Below are 25,871 nucleotides of genomic sequence, written 5' to 3' on the forward strand. Positions count from 1 at the left end.
TAACAACGAGGATTATATCTGTCCGTATCGCGGGAGATGAGTTAAGAACACTATCTGATTGAACTCGACAATAAAGTTTTCGTGTGACAATTTGCCAAAGTTGGACGCCATTCCCAAGCCATTTGTTATTGATCATATTCTTGTATTGTACATTATGATTAAAAGTGATTCATTATAACGAACCATATAATGCCATTATTGTTATGAGTTTTTTTTTTTTAGGGTAAGGATCGTGGTTCAGCTGGGTCTTTTCATTGAGTTGAGTTTTCGTGCATGTTTAGGTGTGTCCATTTTTCTGTTTTTCCCCTGTGCCATACCTTCTACTTTTGGAGTACTACTGTAATCCTTGATGTATATTTTACCATTGCACTGCCAACATAAACTTTGTATTTATTTATCTTGTACACTTCTATCTCCACTACCTACATACCACCATTAATTAATTAATTGTATATATATTAAACTTTACCCTCACTTCTGCTGACATACTATACCACCATTTGTTTATATATTTATCCACCATCACCTCTGACTACATTCCACCTTGAATTGTATATTTAAATACACCTTTCCATATCGACTGCACGACTTTGAATCACTTATTTATTAATATACCTTATTCATCATTGTCTTCATGGTGGAAACTGGAAATACAGTAAATCGATTCTTAAAAAAATTATTTCTAATTATGAATTACTATTTATTTACCTCCTTTGTAAAGATGCCAGGAAGTGGTGGTGGCACCTCAGGGATCAGTACTGGGACCATTAAAATCTACATGTACCAATTCTAAGGTGTTTGGTGGCTGTCCCAGATGAGTACTTGCATTATTGTTTGAAATGACCATTCCATATATATATTTTTTTGTTGTTGTTGTTGTTGTTAAAAAAAAAAGCATTGTTTAAACAATGAAAATGTTTTGTTTTATGTTTTTGGGGCAGGTGATTACACAACTGCAATCTTCCTGTCAGGAGATGTCAGAGGAAGATGTGTCAAAGCTTGGCGTTGCACTTTTAAATTGCCAGTCATTCGTGGAAGGGAGGCGTCAGTATTACTGCTCAAATCAAATGGTAGGCTACACCTTCCACCCCACCCTCAACCATTTCCTTCGTCATTCCCACACCTCTTTTCCTCCTCCTTGCTTGCATTGTATTGGGAGAGGGGGGTGATATACTGGGTGCTGAATCCAAAATATTGAGCATAAGGATAAGTAGGGTTTGTCAGAGTGAAAGGGTGAAGGGCTGGTTCAAAGATTTCAAGTTTGGTTTTTTAATTATTTTTAAATGATTATTATTTTTTGTAATCATTCATTTATTTTCTAATCTTTTCAATATCATAATCATTGCATGGTTGTAATATTGCAATGCTTGGAATTCCTTTGTGTTTTTGTAAACAAGAGTGAGGTGACTGAGGGTATAAAGGAAATGACTGACGGTGGTCACAGTTTGATTCGACAATCCATTGAATGAAGGAATAGGAAGGGAGAAGAAGGGAAAGAAGAATAATTCGGGGGTGGGGGGAAAGCACAAGCGCATGGTTAATGGGGGTAGAAAAGATTATGCGGAGGGATAGCGGGTGACAGGAGATGGTGCACCACTTGGATTGTTTTGACTTTTCTTTTCAGACCCTTTTTGAGTGCACACGAGAAATGGACCCCACCACTTGGAATGCGTATCACATTCTCAGCAATCGAGCGCATTCGCTCTGCTTCACCTTGAGACAGCAACAGTTCCGTGTACAAACAGAAGTTCTGGTCAATTCCCTTGCGACTTCTGCTCGCGATCAAGTGAAGACTTTACAAGCAATTGAGGTATTCACCTGGTGATGTACAAGGTGACTCAGAAGTAATTAATGGGCTCTGTCGCTGACAACTTCGAAAACGTGACCTGTTGGCCGATGACTATAATATACTGCATATACCCATGGAATCACAAGAAGTGCATTTTGAGTTTTGCCCCCCCCCTCCCCCCCGTGGTAAGGGGTGAAGGAGTGGTGGGAGATCCATATGCTATTATGATGCCACATGTGACCTTTATTATTTTTATTTTAAGCTTTCATAACAATCTGATGTCAGTTTTACTGCAGTCAAACCGGCGTATGTCAGGAAATTTGTTGAATTTATTCTGGTGATGGGACATCTTGTTTATTCGTTGGTGTTTGTTGCGCATTTTCTTGTTGAGTTTGTACCGTGGGATTGTCTCTGTGCAAACGCTAAGGCTGCTAAAACCTGAATCTAGGATCCTGCATTCCACAAGCAAAGCTTTCAATCGAGGAGTCATTGCACCCGAAAAGCCGGTACTGCTTCGCCCAGTGACTTGGGCCTCGAGTGCCTGCTTTGGATACAATTCTGACTTGAAACAAAAACTACAGACCACTGCTGTGTAAGGGAAAAGTTTTTTTTTGTAGAAAATTGTTTGATTTTTTAAAAATTTAATTTGTTTTACACTTGCTAAATAAATAAATAAATAAAAAAAACATTGTCAATTAATGAGTATTTTTATTATTTTTTTTTTAAATGAAAACTAAACTCAAACTTCACATTTGGAATAATTCTAGCTATAAATCATGAACCGGTGTTTGTCGTGCTACTCCTCCAGTTTTGGACCAATTGCATTCAGACTTGCTACATCGGATCAATATGACCCCAATTAGTGCATAGGGTTGTCTTTATCTTTGCTGGGAGTAGGTGGCAGGGGGGAAGCAAATTCTCCATATTATTTGTGTATTGTCGTGCTGCTCCAGGTGTGGGGATGGCTTATTACAAGTCCCCACCATTTACAGTAAAGTATTCCTGTCCCCACCTTTTCCAGTGCAGTGAGGTGTTTTAAATAAGGACAATAATATAGCCCCCCCCCCCCCTGGCCACTCTCAGATGGATTAAAATGTTAAAAGCGATTGAAGCTTTTATTCCTCCCTCCAACTTTTCTTCGAGCATTAAGTAGGAATTGTAGCTTTGAATGTTTTTCTGGAAGCTGCCGTACCTTGCCGGACTGGTTTTGAAAGTGATGGATAAGGTAAATGTTCAAGACCAGGAAGCCTCGTCGTGACTTGCACCATACTAAAAAAATGCTCCATTGACGGCTGCAGTCCAGGACTGAAGCCAATCAGGATTAGAACGAGTTGAAAGGAGGAGACCATTAGACAAGACGAGGCTGCACAATCTTACCAATGTTAAAATACCCTCTTCTGGATAACTAAAATTTAAACATCTAATGTTTCTCCTGCCACAGGCTTTCCAGGGAGACAATTCCACGCATTTTCTACTCTGAATAAAAGATCCCTGCCTTACTCATGGATTTGGTCTTTTGCATTAAAACTGGCTGGTCAAGTAACAAACTGGATTGGAAACTGTTCATGGCTAAGTGATGGGAAGCAAAGAATTGTGGTGAATGGGAGCATGGCTTGTTGAGAGGATGCAAGTGGTGGGGGCACCTCAAGGATCATAACTAGGACCATTATTATTATTCATAACTTGGATTGTAGGGTGAAGAGTTGGCTTTCTAAATTTGCAGAGGAAACTAAGCTGGGAGTTAGGGTAGATAGCAGAGATGGGGTGCTGGTGATAAGGTCAGGTATGGGAGCGTGTGCCGGAGTAGCGCGTCACTGCGTCCACTTTTTCCGCCGGTACTCCAGGGCCTCTGTCTGGCCACCCCCCCCCCAGGAAGATGCCTGGCCCACCCCCATCTACTTGAGATTCTGATCAACCTGCTGCAACCATGAGGCACGTGGTCGGACCATTGGCCTCTTCCATTCATGAGGCTCCCTCGCTGAGAGAATCTGGTGAGCAGGCTGTGTCACGAAAACGAGCCACATGTCAATATAACCACAGCTGACGCTCATGGACTGCAGGTAACAAATCTCATCTCATTTGAGTCTCTCAGTAACTGCTCATTGGACACGAAGTCCGACCAGCGATAGCCAAGGATTCTCCAAAGAGACCTGGTACCAAAGGAATCAAGTCTCCATCTCAGATCCCTGGTCAGAGTCCAAGTCTCACATCCATAGAGCAAGACTGGAATCACCAAGGACCTGAAGACTCGGACTTTCGTCCTCCTCCACAGGTACCGGCAGCGCCACACCCCATGATTCAGTGAATCCATGACTCCACAGGCCTGACCCAGGTGCCTATTGACCTCTAGCTCACAGCCAGCAGACACGAATATCACTACGAAGGGAAGTGAATCTCTGTGACCTCAACATCCTCACCACAAACAGGTACAGACAAGATGGCAGCATCCAAGATGTCATTGAAAGCCTGGATCTTAGTTTTGACCCAGGATCTTAGTCTTAGTTTTGGCTCGGACTCCTCATTAAATACCTCGAGGGCCCCAAAGGATATCCAGAGTCTCCGCAAGGATGACTGCATCGTCTGCAAAATTGAGGTCATAGTTCTTCACATTCCCAAACGATGCACTGCAGCTTAATCTCTCCGACATCCTCCAAAGAATCCTGTTCATACAAGTGGTGGGGGGGGGGGGGTGGCAGTACACACCCCTGACTAACTCCAGTAGCAACTGGAAATAAGTCAAAGATGGTATCACCACATCTCACAGCACTCTCAGTACCGGAGTATAGTTTAGACATCAGTTTTGGTGGCACCCCATGAAGACCAAGAATCTTCAATCGGGCATCCCAATTCATTGAATCGAACGCTTTACAGAGATCAACATCGGCTATAAGCAGCCCCTGTTGAAACTCTCATTTGCATTTGTTGAGGAACGGAAGGGCAAAGATACGGTCAATCGTTGACCTCTTTGGTGTAAAGCCTGACTGCTCTGGGCATGGGTGCCCAAGAAGATGGTGGCAAACCCTATATATATATATATATAATTTTTTTTTTTTTATGTACAATGTCAATGCTCGAAAAAGAGTTCTTTTTTTTATATACCTTGGTCGAGGCTCGTATGAGCGCTAACACACAACTCACAGCAAGGAGGCATGAGACAAGAGGGGCGGGAGTGGAAGGGACAAAACAGTGGGGAACAGACACATTAGGTGAACTGTGGAAGGGAGAGGGATGGGGATGGGACGGGGAACATGGCGAAGAGAAGATGGACATTTCAGGGACTTTCAGGAAGGAAAGCAGGAGAAATGAAGGAAGTGGGCTTGGGTGGATTATCGGGGGTAGAAAAGATCGAGGATTTGGATGGGGGAAGATAAGAGGTGGTGGTGAACAGCTGTTTTGAAAGCCTGGAGGGAAGAATGGGAAAGAATAGAGTGAGGAAGTTTATTCCAAAGGTGGGAAAAAAGAGGAATGAAAGAGTGAAGATGAGCAGTGATTCGTGATTTTGGTAGTTTTACCAGAATGGGGTTGTTGGCGGACCTTGAGCGCCCTGTGGAAATGTGCTGGGGACAAATCGCAGAGAGAGCAGGGGGGGCAAGGCTGGAGAGGAGTCGGTAGAAGACAGAAAGACCACCGACCAACCTGCGGTGATTGAGTGAGAGGCCCAAAGACTCAGCTTCATTGGGGGAGATGCCGATGATCTTAAATGCCCTGGTTTCGACAGCGTGAAGCCGAGAAAGGTGGGAGGCAGGAGCACCAGCCCAGAGGGGAGAGCAGTACTCCATCAGGCTACGGACAAAAGCTTTGTAAGTGGTCAGGAGCTCAAGAGGGCCGAGGAAGGACTTAGCACGACGGAGGATTCCCAGTCGGCGACTGGCTTTTGAGGCGAGGTTGGAAATGTGACTTTCCCATGAAAGGTCATGGCAGATAGTGAGACCCAGAAGCTTGAAAGAAAAGACTTCTTCCAGAGGATTGTTGAGAAAGTGGATGGGGGGGGGGGGTTGTAAACGGCCCTTTCGAAGAGACGTAGTGAGAGTGTGAGATTTGTCTGGATTGAAAGACATGTTCCACGTGTTGGACCAGTTTGTGATTTTATCCAGATCTGCAGTGAGCGAAGAAGCTGCTGCTTGCCGGTCTGAGGGATGACAGATGGTACGGCAGAGGGTGGAGTCATCGGCAAAGAGAAATAGAGGATTTTCCAGAGAGTCTGAGAGATCATTGATGAAAACCAGAAAAAGAACAGGGCCCAGAACGCAACCTTGAGGAACTCCAGCCTGCACAGGAAGAGGGGATGAAAGAACTCCATTTAGGGCCACACGTTGACTGCGACAGGAGAGGAAGTCTGCGAGCCATGAGTGGAGATGGCCTTGAATACCATGGGAAGAGAGTTTGGTGAGTAGGGCAGGGTGCCAGACTGTGTCAAAAGCACGTGATATGTCCAGGGATACGGCTCGGATTTCCTGTCTGGCATTGAGGACTTCCATCCATTGATGGGAGAGCAGAAGCAGCATATCCAGGGTAGAGTGACCTGGTCTGAAACCAAATTGATGATTGGAAATCAAGCCATTGGAGAAGAGGAAGGATTTCATGTCTGAAGCGATGATGGATTCCATCACCTTGCTGATGATTGGGAGAAGGCTGATTGGTCTGTAGTTATAGGGATCTGTTTTTGCACCTTTTTTATGCAGGGCAGTGATGTTGGCAGATTTCCAAGCAGATGGCAGATGACCTTGGGCAAATGAGAGGGTGAATAGAACAGAGAGAGGGTGAGCAAGAGCAGAAGAGCAGGCTTTGAGGACACGTGGGCTGATGCCGTCTGGACCGGTTGCAGAATCTGACTCGAGGTTTGAAAGCAAGCTCTCCACCTTGTCAGGAGAAAAGGATACAGAGTCCAGGGACAGTTGGGTGCGACTGGGTAAACTGGGTAGAGATAGTGATGGGTTTAGGACACAAGATTTAGCTGCAAACACCGAGTTTAGACATTCAGCTTTATCACGTGTGGAATCGGCAGTGCGGCCATTTGAGGTAAGGGAGGGGATGGAGGGGGAACATACACCAGAAACAGATTTGATTAAACGCCACCAGGATTTTGAGGAGGGAGAGAGGTTAGAGAGTTCAGACTTGAGATGAGAAAGATGTTGTTTTCTGGCTCTCCTGAGGGTAGATACACACTTGTTCCGAGCTTTGTGGAAAGAACTGAGATTGCCCTCAGTTGGGTTTGCTTTCCATGAGACAAAGGCAAGTTGTTTCAGGACAACTGCCTCGCCACAAGCTTCAGTAAACCAAGGGCGGGAGGAAGGATAAGACAACTGAACACGAGAGGGGATAAATCTGTGCATGAGGGAGAGCAAGTTTCTTTGAAAGAATTCCCAGGATGAGTTGATGTTTGAGAAAGTAGTGATAGGAGACCAGTCTGTAAGTTTGATGGCTGCTCGGAGACCCTGCCAGTCGGCTTGAGTGAAATGCCAGACTCGACGGCGGTGAGGTGGTTCTCTGATAACAGCCAGAGAGATGTCCACTTTGACAAGGACAAGTTAACACACAGAACACATAACAAGGGGAGCAGGAGACAGGAGAGATGGGAGAGGGAAGCAGAAAATAGTGGGGAAATGTACACGAAGAGATCTGGGGATGTGGTGGGGTATATAGGGTAAACAAGATGGACACTGCAGGGATTTTCAGGAAGGAAAGCAGGGAATTTGAAGGAGGTGGGTTTGGGGTGGATTAACAGGTGTAGAAAAGATCAGGGTTTTGAATAGGGGAAGATAAGAGTTAGTGGTGAACAGCTGTTTTGAAGACCTGGAGGGAAGAATGGGATTGAAGAGAGTGTGGGAGTTTGTTCCAAAGGTGGGGAAAAAGAGGAATAGAGGAATGAAGGTGAGCAGAATTATCTGAGCAAAGACCTTGCCTGGCACTGAGGGCAGCGTTACCCCTTAGTAGTTGTTGCAGTCCTGGCGATCACCCTTCCCTTTCTCGAGAGAAACAACAATGCCCCTCCTCCAGTCAGTTGGGATGATGCCTGTGTTGATGCAGAGCACAGAATTGCATGCAACGACACGAGTGCAGCATTTCCACCAGCCTTGAAGTTCAGTATGGATGCCACATCTCAGGAGGTTTACCCCCTTTCCAGTGGTTCACCGCAGCCAGTGTTTCCACAAATGAAGGTGGTTCACAATTGATTGGAGGGTCAGCAATTGGGATAGTAACACCTCTGACATCCAACTTAATAGCTCTGCAGAGCTTGGTACAGCCGCTCAAAGTAGCCGGCCCAGTGGTCCTTCACTTCGGATTCCTCTGTCAAGAGCCCACCACCCCCCGGGCTAACTGCGGTACACCAAGGGACGGGCTTTGAGGAACGCAATGCGCTAATTCCCCTGTAAGCAGGACGAGAATCACTTTGACCACAGGTGATGCTCTACCCCCTCACAGATTCCTCACACGTAGGCCTCCTTGTCCACCCTCTGTGCACGTACAGTTTTACGCCTCAAATCCCTGAACAGCTCAGCTCTGCCATTAAGCCTGGCCCTACGACTGGTCAATGGTATCCAGTGTCCCTTGAGAGACAAAATTCTTCTTCGCCCTACGGTCAGTTCCAAGACATCCACCGGCAACATCAAGGATGGTGGTCTTGAAGGCACTCCACAATTTTTCAGGATTCCCCAAAGCACCCGGACCCCCCAAATCTCCACTCAGCCCGTTTGCAAATTCCTCAGCTACCCTCTCATCCTTGAGCTTGCCAACATCCAGCCTAGGCTGGGATGGTACCATTCACCCGGATTTAAGCTGTAACTTCAGAATTGCTACCACAAGCCTTTGGTCGGTATTGAGGTCGGTCTACTCTGGTAGATCCTGCAGTTCTGTATCATCCTCCAGCGACCATCAACAAGTGCATGGCCATTCTCCTTTGCCACAACACCAGTATTGGAATGCCAAATCCAGTGATGAGCCTGTGGGTGCTGAAACCATGAACCAGCCACCCTCAGTCCATGACTTCTTGCAAACTCAACTTAGTGCTGGTTCACAGTTCCAGACCCATGGGGACCAACACCTATCTAATAACCATCCCCATCAGCTCTCGTCGATGCATTGACATCCTTCAAGATTCGAAGCGTATCTCGCCTGGGGCACTGAACAACCACAGACTTGTGTATGGTATGGAATGCATCCTTCATGGTGAGATCACTCGCCTCAGTCGAAGCATATCCAGAGACCAGGGAAACTACTCCTGAGGAGTGACGAATCCTTCATCTCATCATACGTTCGTTGACCAATGTTACCTCAATTATGATTGAACACAGCTACAGCAACTCCTTGGGCATGTTAACCATCAGTGACCAGACCAATAGTAAGTGTAACCAACCGCCATGTCGCCCCTATCCGGTCTCCCCTAAAAAAAAAAGGTAACCCAACTGCAGGACGTCCGCAGACACAGTTGGGCACTAGATATGTATGACCATTGGCTCACAATGAGCTCTTCTGCCCTTTGGCAGGTTCTGTTTTTAATCCTGCTGGGTGTCCATATCATCCACCCTCCTCACTTGCAAACCTGGTGGGGGAGTCTGTTTAGTCACCGACAACCCGACCATGAAACAGGTGAGTGCAGGTTTACATGCTTCCTGTAGCAAGTCACAGGTCTAATCTGGCCTGACCTGACCTGACAATGCATCAGATCTAATCTGGTGATGATCAGATTCAGGAAAGTCAAAATACTTTCATAGATTGGTAGTTGCTGTTTAATATAAGGAAATGTGATGTGCTGGGGATGGGTAAAAATAAAGAAAATAGGAATTCCACATGACAAGAGGCAAACTCAGAGAAATTTCTCAATGGAAATACGTATGGCATGGCACGGCTCCCAGTGGAAGGAGGGAGGGACATTGAGCTGGAGGGGCAGGACTTGTGGGTAGCTTGAGTATGTGTGAGTGATTGTGTACATCTGTGCTGATTGTGATGTCTTGTAAGGGATAGTGTGATTGGTGTTGTACATTCGTCACCCTAAAACCGCTTTGTCCCACCCTCTACCTTCCCTAAAAAATAGCATTTGACTTTTTCTTTTTTTTTTAATTATTTTTAACACCCTGGTGCTGTACCTGAGCTTGCCACACTTTTCTCATCCCCACTCTCACAAGCAACTTTAGGCATAATCACCATCCCATCAATGAAATTAGATCATCAGCTTGAGATTTATTGAACTTGGTGTTGGTGTTGTGCAGACATTTTGAGTTGAATTGCCTCCTGTGTCAAATTTCCTTGTAACAACTGCTTCATGGCTATTTCTTGATGATGTGACCTCTGAGCTTTGTTGCAGGTCTGAACTCTATTACCCCCATCCCTCTCACCCATTGGCTGTTTCTATAGAAATCTCACTTTGTTGGGCTTGTGGCAAGGTTTGCATCAGGCTTGGTCATTTGTGTGCATCATTGGCAGGGGTTCACACAATTTATTTATGGATTTATTATTTTTATTTGGTTCTACAATGAGTACCAACAGAAATGGCTTGGTACGTTCCTTAAATATAGCCAAATTATATATATACACGATAGCGCAAAAATTTTAGGGCCACCTTACTCACCATTCTCCTGCGGTGCGCAGTATCAAGTTTTGTTAAAATCGGGCAACGAAAAAAATTATTTGAAAAATCAATTCCCGATTCAGTCAAGTACTCTTTGGGAGTATTTGATCAATGTAAACAACCTCGGTAGCATAGTTCGCTGGAGCTATCTTTTTTTTTATTTTTCTTGAAAATATTTTTTTCATCAACCGCTGTCACAACGGGAACCCAATGGGTTCACGGGTCGTCTAGCAAGTTATAAACCTCCAATTTAACTTGTAAATTTTAATGTTATCATTTATAAACTTAATTTTATGCACTATAATTTTGAAATTGCAGTACAGTATATCAATTTATCAGAATTATCACAGAAGAATCTTACCTACATAAACTAGCTGAGAAAACATTCCATTAAAAGTGTCTGTTTGTTGTGGTAGTATGCTTTTGAGCTTTTGTAGCAGCTTTGAAGTTTGCATCCCATTTTTATTGATTTATTTTTAACCGTGCAGGATTCCCTGAGTACTAGTTATGTGAAGCCCTGGTCATTGGTCATAATTGATAGATTGCCAAAAAAAAGTGAATTGTAAGGAATTTAATTGAACTTCGGGGTCTGAAAATTAAGTAAAGTGTTAAGGAAGCAGCAAGTGAGCTTTGCCTTGATGCACTAAATATACTTAACTTCCTGATTCGACTTTAAAAATGCAAATAAAAAGTGGTTGCATGTTCTAAAAGTGGGGTGGGGGGGGTGAAAAAAATCAAACATTCCATCTTTTTTAATTTTTAATTTATTTTCATTTTTTAAAGTAACAAAGTTGCACATTTATCTTTGCAGGAGGGACATGAAAGGTTGTCTGAAGCAACAGGCTTCACATTGCAGCAGATGCTTTCTGGCCAAGAAAAGTTTACCAGCCAACAGAGCATGCTGGTTAAGAAACAGCAGGAATTTCAGACTTCAATTGGGGTCAACATGCAGGAGCTGACTGAGCAGCAGAGCCTTGCTGCATCAAGTCATCAAATTCTGGCTAAGATGACTGACAACATCAAGGACAAGATTGGTGAGAGGGGAGGGAGTGTGTACACAGTCCGATTGCAAACAAATCATCCACTTTGTTTTATTTCATTGTTTGCTTGCTTTGGATGTTTTGTGTCAGTCTGCTTCTTTGCACTCCTGAACCACTGGACTGAATGAGTTGAAAACTGTTCTGTGTTTAGGGAAAGACCCCAAATTTCTCAATGGGAATATGTATGGCATAGTGCCGCTCCCAGTGGAAGGAGGTTGTACTAGGTCATAAAATTCACTGCTTATAATATTGTTTTAATGCATATCAGATGTTGTTGAAGTGAGTTCTTTGCTGGTTTAATCAAACTTTTTTTTGAACTCGTAACTTGTCTTTGTCTTCATTATTCTTCCCCTCAACCTTTTTGTTGCACTTGAGCTACCGTTTATTAAAAATAACATTCCTTTCTCATCACAGATCTAACTTTTTGTATGCATGGGAAGGCCAAGCTTTATTTCCTTTGATTTAATATCCTGGAGCTTCATGTGATCTACATATGTGCAAGCCCTTCCTACTTTGCTTGCTTTGTTGTTTTTGCTTTGTACCCGAGTGGAGCTTTTCAGTATGCAGTCTCTTGACTTGCACAAACTAATTTCAGATGGTATCTCTTCACAACTGGTGCATCAGGACCTGCAAATCCATGAAGGTCATGAAACAATTTTGCAAGACTTGTTAAAATTAAACCAACAAAGTGAAGAGAGCCATCACAAGCTTGGTCAGTTCTCATCTTATTTATTGTTGATTGGTTTAAAATATCATGTGAAGTTGTACTGTATTGGGTGCAGTAAGAGCAGGTGTGTTTGCATTGCATTTCAAAATGTACTAATTTGAAGCATCATTAGGGGGTAGTTAAAACTGGAAGCCACTTGAGTATTCACTTTCCAACATTGCAGACCCCAACTTCAGGAGTAAAAGACAAAAAAAGTCACTTCTTAAAATAGTTAAATAATTTTTTTTAAAGGCAGACAGTGTATCTACTTGCTGTGGATGAGTTGTCTGATTGCCTTTATCTGGAGCAGGAGCCACAGAATACAATTTGAACATCATTCAGCATTTGTGGCACTATTTATGGATGGCTTTCCTCAAAATATGGTGTTATCTGAATTGGAATTTGTTGGGGTTTCCTTCCCTTCAGTGCATGTATGTTGTTCATGGTGCCAAACCCAGCTTGTTCTCCAATGACTGCAATACAAGGTTTGCACCTCATGAGTCTGAACGATCATACAAGTCGGTTACCAATCAAATGGATCTTCGTGATTTGGGGTCTATGACTTCTGAGTGACGTTAGTTTCCACATCAACAGCATAATGGTTTTGAAACTTGTATTTTAAATAAACAGAAAAAAAAGTCGAATGAGGAAAGTCACCATTACATACAATGTCCAACGACTGTTTCGGCCCAGTGTCCCTGTCCCGCCAGCTTGACTCTTGCGTGTTCACCTCAACCTCTGGGGTTGTCGAACGATTGAGTCCTGTCATATCATTCCTACTCGATGTCCTTGCAGCGTCCACCAGGGCAGTCCAACGATCGACTCTCGTCGGGTTTTCTCTCATGCACTGGCATGTTCAGGATGATTTAAGAGCTCAAAAGAATTCTTTCCCGATGCACAATCTTAATGAGTTTTAATCTACCTGATTATAATTGGCTCCACACGTTAACCACCATCCTGGACATTAATACCTCATTCACTTATCAGAGTTGAATCAAGCATGGGGACGATCGAAGCACACATCTCGTCACACGTCACCCGTCTTTATACCCTTCCCTCTTGCGGCTTTATATAGTAACGCAATGATCCCGTGCCTTACAGCAAATGTGATTCTCGTCTATACTGTAACCATCTCAGAACATTGCAGCATTTTCATGAATCTCACCAAGCAGTTGACAATACAATATTGCAGTCCACAGTCAAAATTAGCTCATTACATCAAGTGGTTTGCAATTCACCGATTTCGTGAGACAAATTTATAACATGTAACCGTCAATTTTAATAGTTCATTTATAGGCATTTACTAATGCTTATCTACAAATAGCACAACCAAAGCTTACTGACCATATTGTCTAGTATTCAACTGAAATAGTTTAATTTGAATTGAACCAGATTGGGTGGCAAAATGAATGTATCTGCACTGGATCTGAGTGGTATGTGGTTTGATTCCAAACATAGCTGAGTTATACTAGAAACTTAAAAAAATGTATTTTGCTTCTTTGCTTGATGCTTGCCATTTAAAGGCAAAAGCATTGCTAAAACACATCAGTTGACATCCATGGGGAGAAATTCTTAAATTGCCTACTGATTGCGGGGAGAAAAGTGAAATTGTAGAGGTGGCGTTGCTAGTGCACAAAGTGCCCTTGGAAGTTGTGTAATTTCACCAACTTCAGCAGTTGTTTGTCTGGAGTAAACCGTTTTATTGCCTTGTATATTTGCTTGCATGCGTGCATAATTTGTAGCTCCAGCAAAAGCCTTCAAAACCTCCAGACCCTGTGAGAAAAAATGTCCCAAATGCTTGATCAGCAGAGGACCAGCATTTATGGCAGGTCATAATTGGGTGATGAGGCCACTAACATCCAATAAATCCCTCTGTTTGAGTGCCAGCAAAGAGAATCACTTTTGCCAAAAGACTTTAATATCACTCAACTATTACTGAAGGCAAACAGGCTTCATAAATAGTTCAAGCACTTGGGCAAGAACTAAAATAAATAAATAAGTCGATGCAGCACAAAACTATGCATGTTATTTTTCTGGTCATTATCTGACTAGATCCTGCATTTCAATTTGACAAAAAATGATTTTGAACCAGCTTATTGATGCTTTATGCACTTGGATGCTCACTGATTCTAAAATCTGTGTACTTTGTGATTCAGAGTTGCAGCTTGCACTGATTGAGTCTTATCAAGGCCAGGCAGATCTTTTCTACAGGGATATACTGAGGAAGCTTCAGCATGTTAACAACACCATTGGCTTCCTATTAACCACTCTGGATGCCATGCACCACGAGATGAACAGCCGTCTGGAATGGTTGGCAGAGCTCATGGGTGGTGCAGGTGAATTGACATCATAATGCCTTCATATTATGTACAAGATGGGTCACCCAATTAAGATCGGGTTATTTAGATTTTGTAAAATGTCAAGAAAATTATTGTTTAAAGCCGTACCAGAAATTAACTTGGGAGTGCTGAACTGCAATGATAAGCTAAGTGGCATCCTCATTTTCTTTCAGGTCTTGTCGGATCATGCAACCAGTCATTGCATTCTGCATTGTCTTGCAGAGATTCTCGACCCTTTGTATGTTGTTTTTCGTTCTGCATTAAAAAAAAATTAGAACGACACTTGGTAGAGTGCATAACTCCACCAGGCTGAACAGTTTGTTTTGTATCCCAATGATAGGCTGGATCTGCATCCGGACGTGAACCATCTGGACCGGAACCAAAATATCCTGATCTTCTCAAAAATCGAATTTATTCTTCTTTTTCACACACACACACACACACACACACAACCTGTCCACCAATTTTTGGCGGAATCTGTCCATAACTTTTTGAGATATCGTGTTTATCATTTTAACCCTATCATTCAATGGTGAAGAATCACTGAAAAAATTATCGGATCTGGATCTTCTCGAAAATCCAATCAAATTGTCCTTGTCACACTCTCAGCTTGTCCACTATATTTGTCCGAATCCGTCCACAACTTAAGATATCCTGCTCACAAACAAACAAACAAACAAGACAGGGGTGAAAACACAACCTCCATCCACCTTTGGTGGTGGAGGTAATAAATATGAAAATGCAATCTGTTCAATTCCTGACATCATCCCAATTTACCATGTTGTTACATCATAAAAAAAGTTGCGAACATTGTGAAAACATTATTTTCTAGGGTTTTAAAAACATCATTTTAAAATGATGGAATATTATTTTATAGCAGGTTTTAAACTTTATTATGATATTACAAATTAAAATCATTCACATTCAAGTGTTTTAAGCATTCAATAATTTCTGATGTTTTTGTGACTTTTTCATCACATTTGTCTGTAACCTTTAAAAAAAAAAGTTTTATTAGCTGTGATGAAGACTGAAGGGAAAAACTGCTGACTTGCCCCCCCCCCCCAATGGGGTGGGGGGATCTGGCATTGCCCAAAGTGCTGTTATTTCGTGTTTTTACATTAAATTGATAAATAAGTGACATTTTTGTGGCATTTAACTTCCACGTGAAACGATGCGGTACGTCAATTTTCAGGGAAATTGAATCGGGTTTGGAAACTTATTCGCAAGAGACTCTCCTATACAGACAGAGATAGAGATGAATATCCCAAATTGTGCTGTTGATCACATCATTTTGTCCATTCCTGTGAAGGGGACATTATTTGAGGAACCAATCATTTGACATAGTGGAAAAGCAAAGTGACAATAAAGGGGTGATGTACTGCCAGTGCAGCCACAGTTTGACAAAACGATATCGGGAAAGAATTGTGGAAATAAGGTAATCTGCAAAATAAGAGGGTTGCAGTAGAAAAGATTGTGAGAGTGCACTATGTGATTGAAACCTTGGAGGGAAGAGATTGAACTGATTCCAGAAGGCAGTTCCACAAACTCAAATTAGAGAAAAGAGTGGAGAATATGACCATTTTTTAAACGAATTAATATTATGATTCATCGCGTGAATGTTGTACTTGGTCTGGGTAAAAAGCATTTGCAATAGGATGGTATTTAGTATGAAAAGGGTGAGTTACTCAGGCAGTTCTTGCACTCATTCAAGGCTTTCCTTCCTGCACAACATGGAACATTTTCTAAGTATCATGTTCTCGACCATTTGGAGCGCTCTTGACACGAGTTATGTTACTTTTTAATTTTGCAGGAGACCGTTCGGCAGCGGTGCACACATGCATAACTCATCTGGGCTTCTTTCTGCTAGCTGGTTTTCTTGCTGTGTTCTTGCAGGCTCCAGCCTTGCAAAGAGGACTCTTGCTTCTGGTCATTCCCACTAACGCTCTTGTCAAGATCCAGATTGGAACATCCATGGACTTTTCACTTCTTTCACTGTTTATCCTCATGCCATCAGTTTGTGGGTGCACAAGTATTTTTGATGAATTTATATGTAAAATTATTAGTTTATTCCTGCAAATTGTTCAATGACTTTATTTGCAGTAATTTGAGCTTTGGCTCTTGATTTGTACGTGTTGACCATCACCCGAGTAGTTTGCATGCTGTTGAAGCGGATCAGATGCAGTTTTTGGATTTTCAACAAAATGTTAAACCTCGTGATTAGTTCACCATCAGGTGATGCCACCCTACCAAGACTGCACTCTGCTTCAGCAAAGTGAGATTTCTTTGCTCTCATATTTTTTTCCTCCACTATAATATTGGCTGCTTTATGCTGAAATGCATTGACCATGTCTTTCAGGAGGCTAAAGAACCCTGAGTATTTTGGGGGGTTTGTCTCCTGCAAAGGTAGGCATTTTTTCCAAGCTATGCTTTGGTTCAATTGATGCATTTTGCAAACTTTACCTTAATGTAACATGCTTTGGAATTGTACCATGGTTACTGTAACGTTGTCAGGATTTGAATTGAAAAAAGCTTAAAATAGTTTAATCGTGCATGCCTATTTCTACAATGACAGAATCCATAATTCAGCATCAATTAGGAGATTGTGGTCTTCCAGGAAAGTCATAATCTGCTAAGGCATTCAAATACGTTGCTCATGGGAAGAAGGCTGATTGGCCTTTTAGTTGGATGGATCACATTTCTCCCCAGAGTTTTTAAATGCAGGTACAACTGAAGCAAACTTCCAACAAGATGGGGAAAACCGATTTTGATGGGCATAGGTTGCACAGTTTTGAGAGAATATGGGCTCATTATGGCAAGCGCATATTCAGAACAATTGCAGGGACACGATCTGGTCCAGTAGCTTTTGAAATATCCAGCCCTCGGATGACTTTCCCAACTTTCAGAAGAGGAATAATGACAGTAGCTATATTATTGTCCACACAGAAAGGCCATGTCTGCAACGATTGGTTTTGGTCATCAAGTGTGGAGTTTGCAGTGAAACACTCAACAAAGAGGTTGACTTTATCAATGGAGGAGAGGACTTCAGGACCATTGAGAAGGACAGCGACTGTTGATCGATTTCGGTTCAGGTCATTGTTTGCAACCCCAAAAGTCTCTGGAGCCTAGGTGTTGTGTTAAAATAGAGTTTTTTTTTTTTGTTGAAGAGCCTATTATAAGGGAAATGAACCTCCTTACTCCCTCTTGTTGTGATATGCTAAACTTAGCCTCCCCAAAGTGTTCTCATCATAGCAGACTGATTACTTGCTTTTGTTTGGCATTGGATTTGATATTCGTTTCAAGTTTTATTTGGTGCTACAAAAATTTCTTCCCTTGAATTCCTTCTCACTTTCCAGAAAAGAGAGACGTGAGGATGGATTGGCCTCGGGAGTCCCTGTTATTGCTTGCTGATCACAACTCTTCTCAGGCCAAGGAGGTAATGTGTTAGTTTTGTTTATTATACTTTGCACTGACTTTTTATTTTATTTTTATTTTTTCAATCAAACTTTCCAACACAAGGTCAGTTACTCTGCATACAGGTATTATAAACAAAAAAACGAAATTTCTTAAGTTTATCTGCAAGCCTGATACAAGCAGCATATCTCAACAAGTTGTGGACAGATTTGGACATATTCGTTGTGAAAAGGGCGAATGGATTTTGTTGGCGAAGATCTGGATCCTGATAGTATAATTTCCTTTGTGATTCTTCACCATTGAGAGGTGGGGCCAAAAACGAGGTATTATAGCACGATATCTCAAACAATTATGGACGGATTCGAAAACGACTTCGTAGACTATTTCCTTTTCACTTCCTCACCTCTGTTCCTTTCACATTTCTTTCTACTTTTTCACTTTTCTATTCCTTTTTTTTTAACTCCTGCTTTTTCTTTATTTCTTTCTTTATCCATCTAAAGTGAATTGTTGCAGACATTTTTCTGCAAGGCCCACTTGTCTGCGCCTGGATGGGTTTGAGAGTTGTGTAGTTGCGGCAGAAACCCGAATCCTATACAAGTTCCTTCTGAGGACTCTAATGCAGTATTTGGTCTTCCATTTGATTGGATAGGTCACAAGAACAAGCAGATTAGATTTTGATTCAGGTATGGATACAGATCCGTCATTCAGTCAGCTACAAAATGTAAATTGTTCCGCCTGGCAGAGGTATGCGCTCAATCGAGGTTATGTTGTAGTTGTCTAATCCGGTGATTAATAGTAGTGTAAAAATGTTTGCAAAGAAGCCATGTAGTAGAGTTTTAAACTGTTGCACAAAATTTTCTATGATTTTGGTTTTTTGAGGAAATGCATTTCGAAGGTTACTTTGTAAATGTTAATATTCCAGTGTTTCAACTCTTGCCAAAATTATGACTTTCCAAAAACTGACTCCTGTTATTGGATAGTTTTTGGTTTAACAATGTTGGAGAAATATTTATACACTGATTGGACTGTACTTTGGCTTTAGTTAAATATAGTGATATGTCGATAATCCAGCACCAATTAAAACAAAAAAAGCCTTAGTGTTCCCTATTTTCAAAAATCAGGCAATTGCTATTCTCAATGTGGGACATTGTGCTTTGTTGTACGTGCTGTACAGCACTTCTGTATTCCACACTACCACTTCGACAGTTTGCTGTACGGTATAGTACTCTATTGGAATTTGAAGTGGTCACATCTGTTCCATTGCTTTTTCTTTCCTGTGGTTTTTGCCCTTGTAATGGCATTCAACACGTGTTCAAGGTAGTGACGGGTGTATTGGTGCTCATGTAAAGAGAAAGCACATCACACTAACGATCATGCAGAAAGTGGAAATTATAGATTGTAGATGTGTAAGTTCGTGTGGAACTGTCTTGCTGTTGGGTCTTCAACAATATATGACATTAAGAAGCAATGTAAAAAGCTGTTGACGTTCAATGGCGAGAGTGACTCGAATAAGGGCATTTTCGAGCAGAAAACATTCGATGAGGCAAGGTCGACCGACCTCGATAACATACTGTGTGAGTGGTTGAAGCAATGCCACAGTGAGGTGTACTTCTTTACTTGTTTGAACCTCCGAGCACATCTACGCCAGCTCCTATGATGGGTGAAATGCAAGCAAATCAGACTAAACTATCCATGGACACAAAAAAGCCCCCCCCTTTTCCCCTTTTCCCTCCCACTCCCTGGCCAATCCCAAGGGGAGCTAGCTTCCATCACCCGACAGCTGCTTGGCCCCAAGGGTACCATATTATACATTGCACTGAATTGCAATCAAACTATGTTAATCATGTACACAAATTTTATTCTACTTGATGGAATGTGATTGGATTCCTTGACCACCTCTAACTTTATTATATATGAGCAAATACAACCTGTCGCTTCGCTGACAGTGGTGTGAATGGGAGGGGGTGGAGAAAGAGAGGAGGGAGGGGGAGGGGGAGGGGTGAGGAGAGGATGGAGGGGAAGCAGGAGTGAGTGAGGAAGGGGGGGTTGAGGTGGGGAGAATAACGCCTCATGAGACATTGCTAAACACTGCGAGAGAGTGACACAGAGGTGTGGGAAGAGAGTGACAGAGAGACAGAGGTGTGGGAAGAGAGTGCTGCATTTTATTTGGAGGGGGGTAGTGAGGAGGCGACAGACAGACAGACAAGGAGGGGGAGATAGGTGAGGGGTGGAGGTGGCATGAGCAAAGAGAGTGATATGTAATGCTTGATGAACGACACACAAAAAAAATCTCATGTCAGAATAGCTGTACACACAACGACACAACAGAGTCTGAAATGTTAACCACTGGCACATATGCAAAAAACTGATATCCCAGTTCGGGAAAATTTGTGGGAACGTTAACCAAAAGCATGAACTGAAAACATTGAAGTACGGCTCACGTATGACCTGATGATCCCATTGAGTGTGAACATCGAAAACAAAGCATTGCGACCAGGTATACAAAAAGAGAGAAGGCAATGCAAGGTGAAGTGTTAATACCAGTGATTTTGGATTAAATTATGCAGATATCAAGAAAATGACCAAATACCAAGAATTAAGTGAAAAGATCCTGGAAACTGAAGAATGCCAAAGTTGTACCAGTGATAGTTCGAGCTCCAGGAATGATGACGAACCTCACAGAGATATTAAAAACCATCCCTGGGAATATTACAAATAACTACAGTTGGAAGCTGTCCAGGGCTCGGTGAAGATCCTGAAGAGAGCCCTCGACACAAAACTTTGAGAACAGAAAACTTCACAGCTTGGTCCGTGGATCGTGACCCCTTACTGAAATGAAGTTAGATACTTTGAGCCAACCCTGGGAGGACTCGATTCCACATTCTGAAACCCACATATGTAGATACCAATCAATGATACACACACACACACACACACACACACACACACACACACACACACACACACACACACACACCAAATGCCATTGTGGTCCGACAGTTTATGTATGTACACATGCATAAAGTAAAAAAAAAAAAAAACGACCAACACAAAGATTTACCTTGAAACAGCGTTCTTTGAAAGAGGATTTAAAGTGAGTAATAAGTGAAATTCAACTTTAAAATGTGCCAAGCCAGAGAACACAAAATGTCGATCCATACTTGATGCCTTCACGGCTAAAACAAACATGGCGAACACCTGGTCGCATGGACCTTATTGATTTTTTTTCGACACACTGACATTCAGAACTTTTTATACTTTTTATACTTTTGTACTTTTATGAGTACAAGATGTATACATTTCCAATTCTATGCATGTTTGTGCACCTTTGTTACTCATGATGATTTTTTTTTTGTCTTCCCTCTTGCAAGTCTTCCATGGTGGAACACTTAAGCCCCTGGCGAAGAAAGATCCCTTTAGAATCGTCCAGCACGTTTGGCAAGCCATCGATGTATGTTCAAATTGACGTGATCATCCAAGTTCAGGCGAAATTTTATTTCTTCTTTCGCCTGTTTATTGTGATCCATATTTTCAATTCCTCAGGTCATCAACAATGCGTGTTTCCAAAGGACTTTGCAATGCTAAAACTCGTGCAGGCCTTCGCTGCAAGAAACGAGCCATGATTGGCGAAGAATTTTGTTTCGTCCATGCTGGTGGGAGATCATCCATTCAGCAAATCTTTCTATGAGAAACTGAAATAGGTTGACCAGCTGCATCTATCAATGTGATATGGAGTAGTTTGTCTTTTAACTTTTCTAAATTATTTATTTTTCTTACAAAGTACTGATATTTTAATTTTTTTTTTAACCGTTCATCTATTTTTATTTTATTTTTTTTAATTCAATGCCATGTTTGTTCCATTTATGTTTTGTTCCATTAAAAGCTATTTAATTGAACAACGTGAGTTTCTATCAAAGCTTTACAATTAAAATGATTTTCTATTATTCCAGTCCTCATCTGAGCCCACCTTTATGTTTAATCATGGCTCATTCTCAAAGCAAAAATTGGCGTGAATGCTTCAATGGAGATGCCTGTGCCCACGTTAGCCATTTTGTTCTCTCCGCGCCTCTTCCTCAGACTCTTGCAAAAGGGGAGGGGGGTGGGCAAGCACATCCAAGGTGTAACGTTAATGTGGAAGCTTGTCCGATGGCAGGACACTGGGTGAAGCAGCACAAAGAACGAAGCTGGAGGAGTATGAAACGATGTTGGCTCTCAAGATAGCTGCAGTATAAGAATGTGACTAATGTCTGAGGATGCACTCAGGGTGAACAAGAGAGAACAGACCTTTCAGAGCACTTTCCATGATCATATTTGTGGAAGAGACAAAGTATCTCCAGAACGCCAGATGGAAATCAATTTCCAACAATTATGTCAAATCGGGTCCTTCCAGATTGACAGATAGATCTGATTCAGCGGTCGAGACGAAACCATCGGCATGTAAAAATTTCCACGGAAATGTTGTTCTTAATCTCTTTGGCGATTTTCCTCTGTCGTGAGAATAAACAACTGTGGACTTGAGGATTTCTGATGTATGTACACCAACCCTCACAGAAAAAGGATTCCATCCATACTTTTGTTCTCACTGTGGTTTTCAAACTTTGGTACAATGACATTATTAGCCTTCCACACACACACACACCATCTGTCTTAAGTGTTTTGTATGTTTTGAGAAGTTCTTGCAAATATCATTTTTTAAAAATTGATATTTATATGTATATAAATTGCTGTTGGGTCTCTTTCATCTAGAACACACAATGGCTGTGCTCATATGAGCCTCGACAAGGTATACAAAAAATCTACCCCACAAACATGCAGTAACTACTTTTCCATGATCTACAAATACATGACACTATGTCCTCTTTTTCACAAAATATCTCTTGGATCTGTCTGACAAAGATTGCATCAGTCGTAGATTGTCCCTCCATCAATCCAAATCAAATATCTGATCAGCTACAGCATTGGAGTATCAGGAGGAACTCAAATAACCAAAGATGAAGTCCGGATGAACCTGGATAGGATTCAGGTTTCAAATGCTACTCCTCTACTCCCTGAAACCCATCCATGCACAGCCAGGTGAACCTTCCAAAAACTATTTGCAAGATTCACCCCTCCATAGACAAAGAAAAAGAAACAAGGAGTTCATTCCCACCTCTACTTATATCCTCTGTTAAGCTCTTCATGGATCTGTCCACAATTCTGTATTATTCTGCCAGTGGTGGCATCAACCATTTGGAGGCCCATGCAAAACACAATAATGGCCGAGTGGGAGCTGTCTTCTGGTACATTTCAAATTATTTTTCGAATGGTATGACAGCATCTCTAAATTTCCTAAAACGCAGTGTTCTGCCATGGTGCCCGTGGGTTAGTCGATTTACTCATGAAGTGTGGTGTGGATTCGCTGAACATATCGATTATGTGTTGACATTCGGTGTTATAAACCTTTTGTTGTGATTATTGTGACATTTGTATGCACTAGAGATGGTTAGTATTCTACTTAACATGCTTTCTCTACTAACCTCACCCCCTAATTTTGTAATAATTGATTTTAATCAATGATTACAAACTTTTTCCTGTCTTGTCGAGTAAAACATCAGTGAAAACCTTTGAAAAAATTTTTTTTCGTATTATTTTGTTTTTTTTGGAATAATGTGACTGCTTTATTTTCCGTAAGATGGAGCGTTTCTTTTGCGCCGTTTATCCCCATTCACAAGTTGATGTGTTTTGTCAACTGTGAAAGTCGAGCTTCAGCCATTTCTAGTGTGTACTCGTCCACCACATTCATGTTACCATGACCAAAACCTGTGTGCACCCCTTCAAAACCATTTGAATTTTCCCCAACATGTCCATGGGATTCTCCACCTCATATGTTCATCCCCAAATTATTCTTGCTCCTCCAGTTAACTTGACTACAGGTGCATCTGCTCGAATAAGTCATGACCTTTACTCCCATAATAAGCTTAATATCTCTTCACTTCTAAGACATTCTGGATAAACTTCTTTCACAACCACACCTCCACCTTCCTCTGTGTCCTCCCCTCCAGACCAAAATAACATCATTTTTTTTTCCTGCACCAACTGTTATTGGTGCTTGTCCTCTTTGTCTTATTTTTTGAAGACAAGAAATATCTAACTTTCTTCGACTTAACATTTCTATCACCTCTCTTGACCTATTTGTCATCATTTTTGACATTTGACATTCCAAAATCCAAGTCCATGAGGACCATACTCTGTGTGGAGCATTGGTGCTGCCAAAGCAGTCTCCTGGGCTATTGGGCACAATACTGGACCCTGGATGGGTCACCACTCCAACAAAGGATATGCAAATGGATGAATCATCCCAGCAAGCTCGTACTCATTTTGCTGACCTCAGAAGGGTGACAGGCTGAGTCAATCCCACCCAGTATTAATTCAATTGCTGTGCAGGATTTGAATTCAGGACCCGAGGATCACAAGCCTACCACCCAAACCATTAAGCCAACACCAGGCATATATGTGACATTGAAACTCACAACTATACACTACAAGCCTCACTTTTTAAGTGGACTCCTCAACACGTATTAGTCTTGTATATATTCAACTTCAACCAAATTAAGCACACTGACTCGATGATACAACACTAGCATCATGTACATCAGTTGTCCCATCACCTCCAAACTAGGAGGTATCCAAATGGTACTCAAGCCTTTGCAGATTAAGATTAAAGCCCATGATCACAAATAGATGAAAGCAGATCTGTTGATCTAGATTTTGCCCTTGTTGTGGACTCATCAGGACAACATACAGCGAGTAGGCTTATTAATATAACTGAATCGAACTCCCTAACTTGACGAGGCAGCAGGGCACAAATCGATTCCCATCAAAGCGCTTGCTGCACAACCTGCCAGTAACAAGTGTCGCCTGTCACGAGCACATTGTCTCTGCCCTGCTGATCACCAGTCGAGAGAGTTTTTCAGCCAGGAATATCAAATTCAACCAGAGAAGCACACTGACTGACACGATGCTGATGTCATGTCCATAAATTATACCAACATACCACGTGCAGCAGGTCGTGCAGCAGGTCGTGCAGCAGGTCGTGCAGCAGGTCGTGCAGCAGGTCGTGCAGCAGGTCGTGCAGCAGGTTGTGCAGCAGGTTGTGCAGCAAGCGCTGTGATTGGACTATTTGTGCCCTGCTACCTCATCAACCTTGGGGGGGGGGGGGGTTTATGCAGTTATACAGTATATACTCGTTTATCATTCTGCTCATTAATTTTGCTTTGTGTCTGTGGAGACTGTTTTTATTACCTCCGCCACGGAAGACGAAGGAGGTGATGTTTTCACCCCTGTCTGTTTGTTTGTCTGTGTACAGGATATCTCAAAAAGTTGTGGACGAAACGGATGAAATTTTGAGGACAGGTTTGGTGTGTGACAAGGACGAACTGATTAGATTTTGGTGAAGATCTGGATCCGAATACTAGAATTTTTAAAGTGATTCTTCACCATTGAGAGATAGGGTTAAAAACGATATATTGTTGCGGAAATGGGCCCTTAGTGGGTTATTAAATATAGGATCAGCCCAGATCCCCCTTAAATGCATGTTTCGCCAGGTTGTTCGGTAATTGGACGTTACATGAGTGTCGGGAGGTGAAGCAGGCTGTCCAGTGTTCGTACGGTGGTGGTGTACCGAGAGGCGCCGACTTTTTTCCTTCCCCCCTTCCAACGAGCCCCGACCCAGCGCCCTGACAGTCAGTCAACAAGACGTGTAAGCAACCCATTGGGGGAGAGCTGCTGCAAAGTCGAACGATGGACCAATCACGTATCCCCAGAGGCGGTCCCAAGAAGCCCGCCCCAAAAGGCAAGAGGAACTGGCTGCTGTGAGAGTCTGGGATCGGCTTGTCCGGCTGTTCCTCCTTGGCCTGGATTCGCATACTGGACCTTGTGAGAAACCAGCTGGAACACATCGGATCTTTAGCTCCTGCGCCGTCGACCTTACAGGGGCTGGACACGCCGAGGCTGGTGCGTGAGCGGGCCGACAAAAGGAGTA

The 25,871-nt window shown here is 42.3% G+C and overlaps 1 protein-coding gene across 6 annotated transcripts in view; it reads left to right on the forward strand.

Moving 5' to 3' along the window:
• Positions 1-23,395, forward strand: part of LOC147023091 (protein brambleberry-like) — a 40,989-nt gene extending 17,594 nt beyond the window's left edge. For 4 of the 6 annotated variants that reach the window (XM_085888122.1, XM_085888120.1, XM_085888121.1 and 1 more), the window contains exons 2-11: positions 942-1,070; positions 1,625-1,810; positions 11,167-11,389; positions 11,991-12,107; positions 14,258-14,437; positions 16,251-16,457; positions 16,592-16,712; positions 16,797-16,843; positions 17,794-17,873; positions 21,223-23,394. In XM_085888122.1, the coding sequence (XP_085744248.1) occupies positions 975-1,070; positions 1,625-1,810; positions 11,167-11,389; positions 11,991-12,107; positions 14,258-14,437; positions 16,251-16,457; positions 16,592-16,712; positions 16,797-16,843; positions 17,794-17,873; positions 21,223-21,474 (1,509 nt within the window). In that variant the 5' untranslated portion in view covers positions 942-974 and the 3' untranslated portion in view covers positions 21,475-23,394. Of the gene's footprint in view, positions 1-941; positions 1,071-1,624; positions 1,811-11,166; positions 11,390-11,990; positions 12,108-14,257; positions 14,438-16,250; positions 16,458-16,591; positions 16,713-16,796; positions 16,844-17,793; positions 17,874-21,222 lie in introns of all 6 variants that reach the window. The other 2 variants (XM_085888119.1, XM_085888118.1) reach the window with 2 other exon arrangements.
• Positions 23,396-25,871: the final 2,476 nt, after the last annotated feature.

Source organism: Eptatretus burgeri, chromosome 7, assembly GCF_056783735.1.
Source record: "Eptatretus burgeri isolate ZD-2024b chromosome 7, Ebu_testis_v1, whole genome shotgun sequence".
In the NCBI taxonomy this organism is placed as follows: Eukaryota; Metazoa; Chordata; class Myxini; order Myxiniformes; family Myxinidae; genus Eptatretus; species Eptatretus burgeri.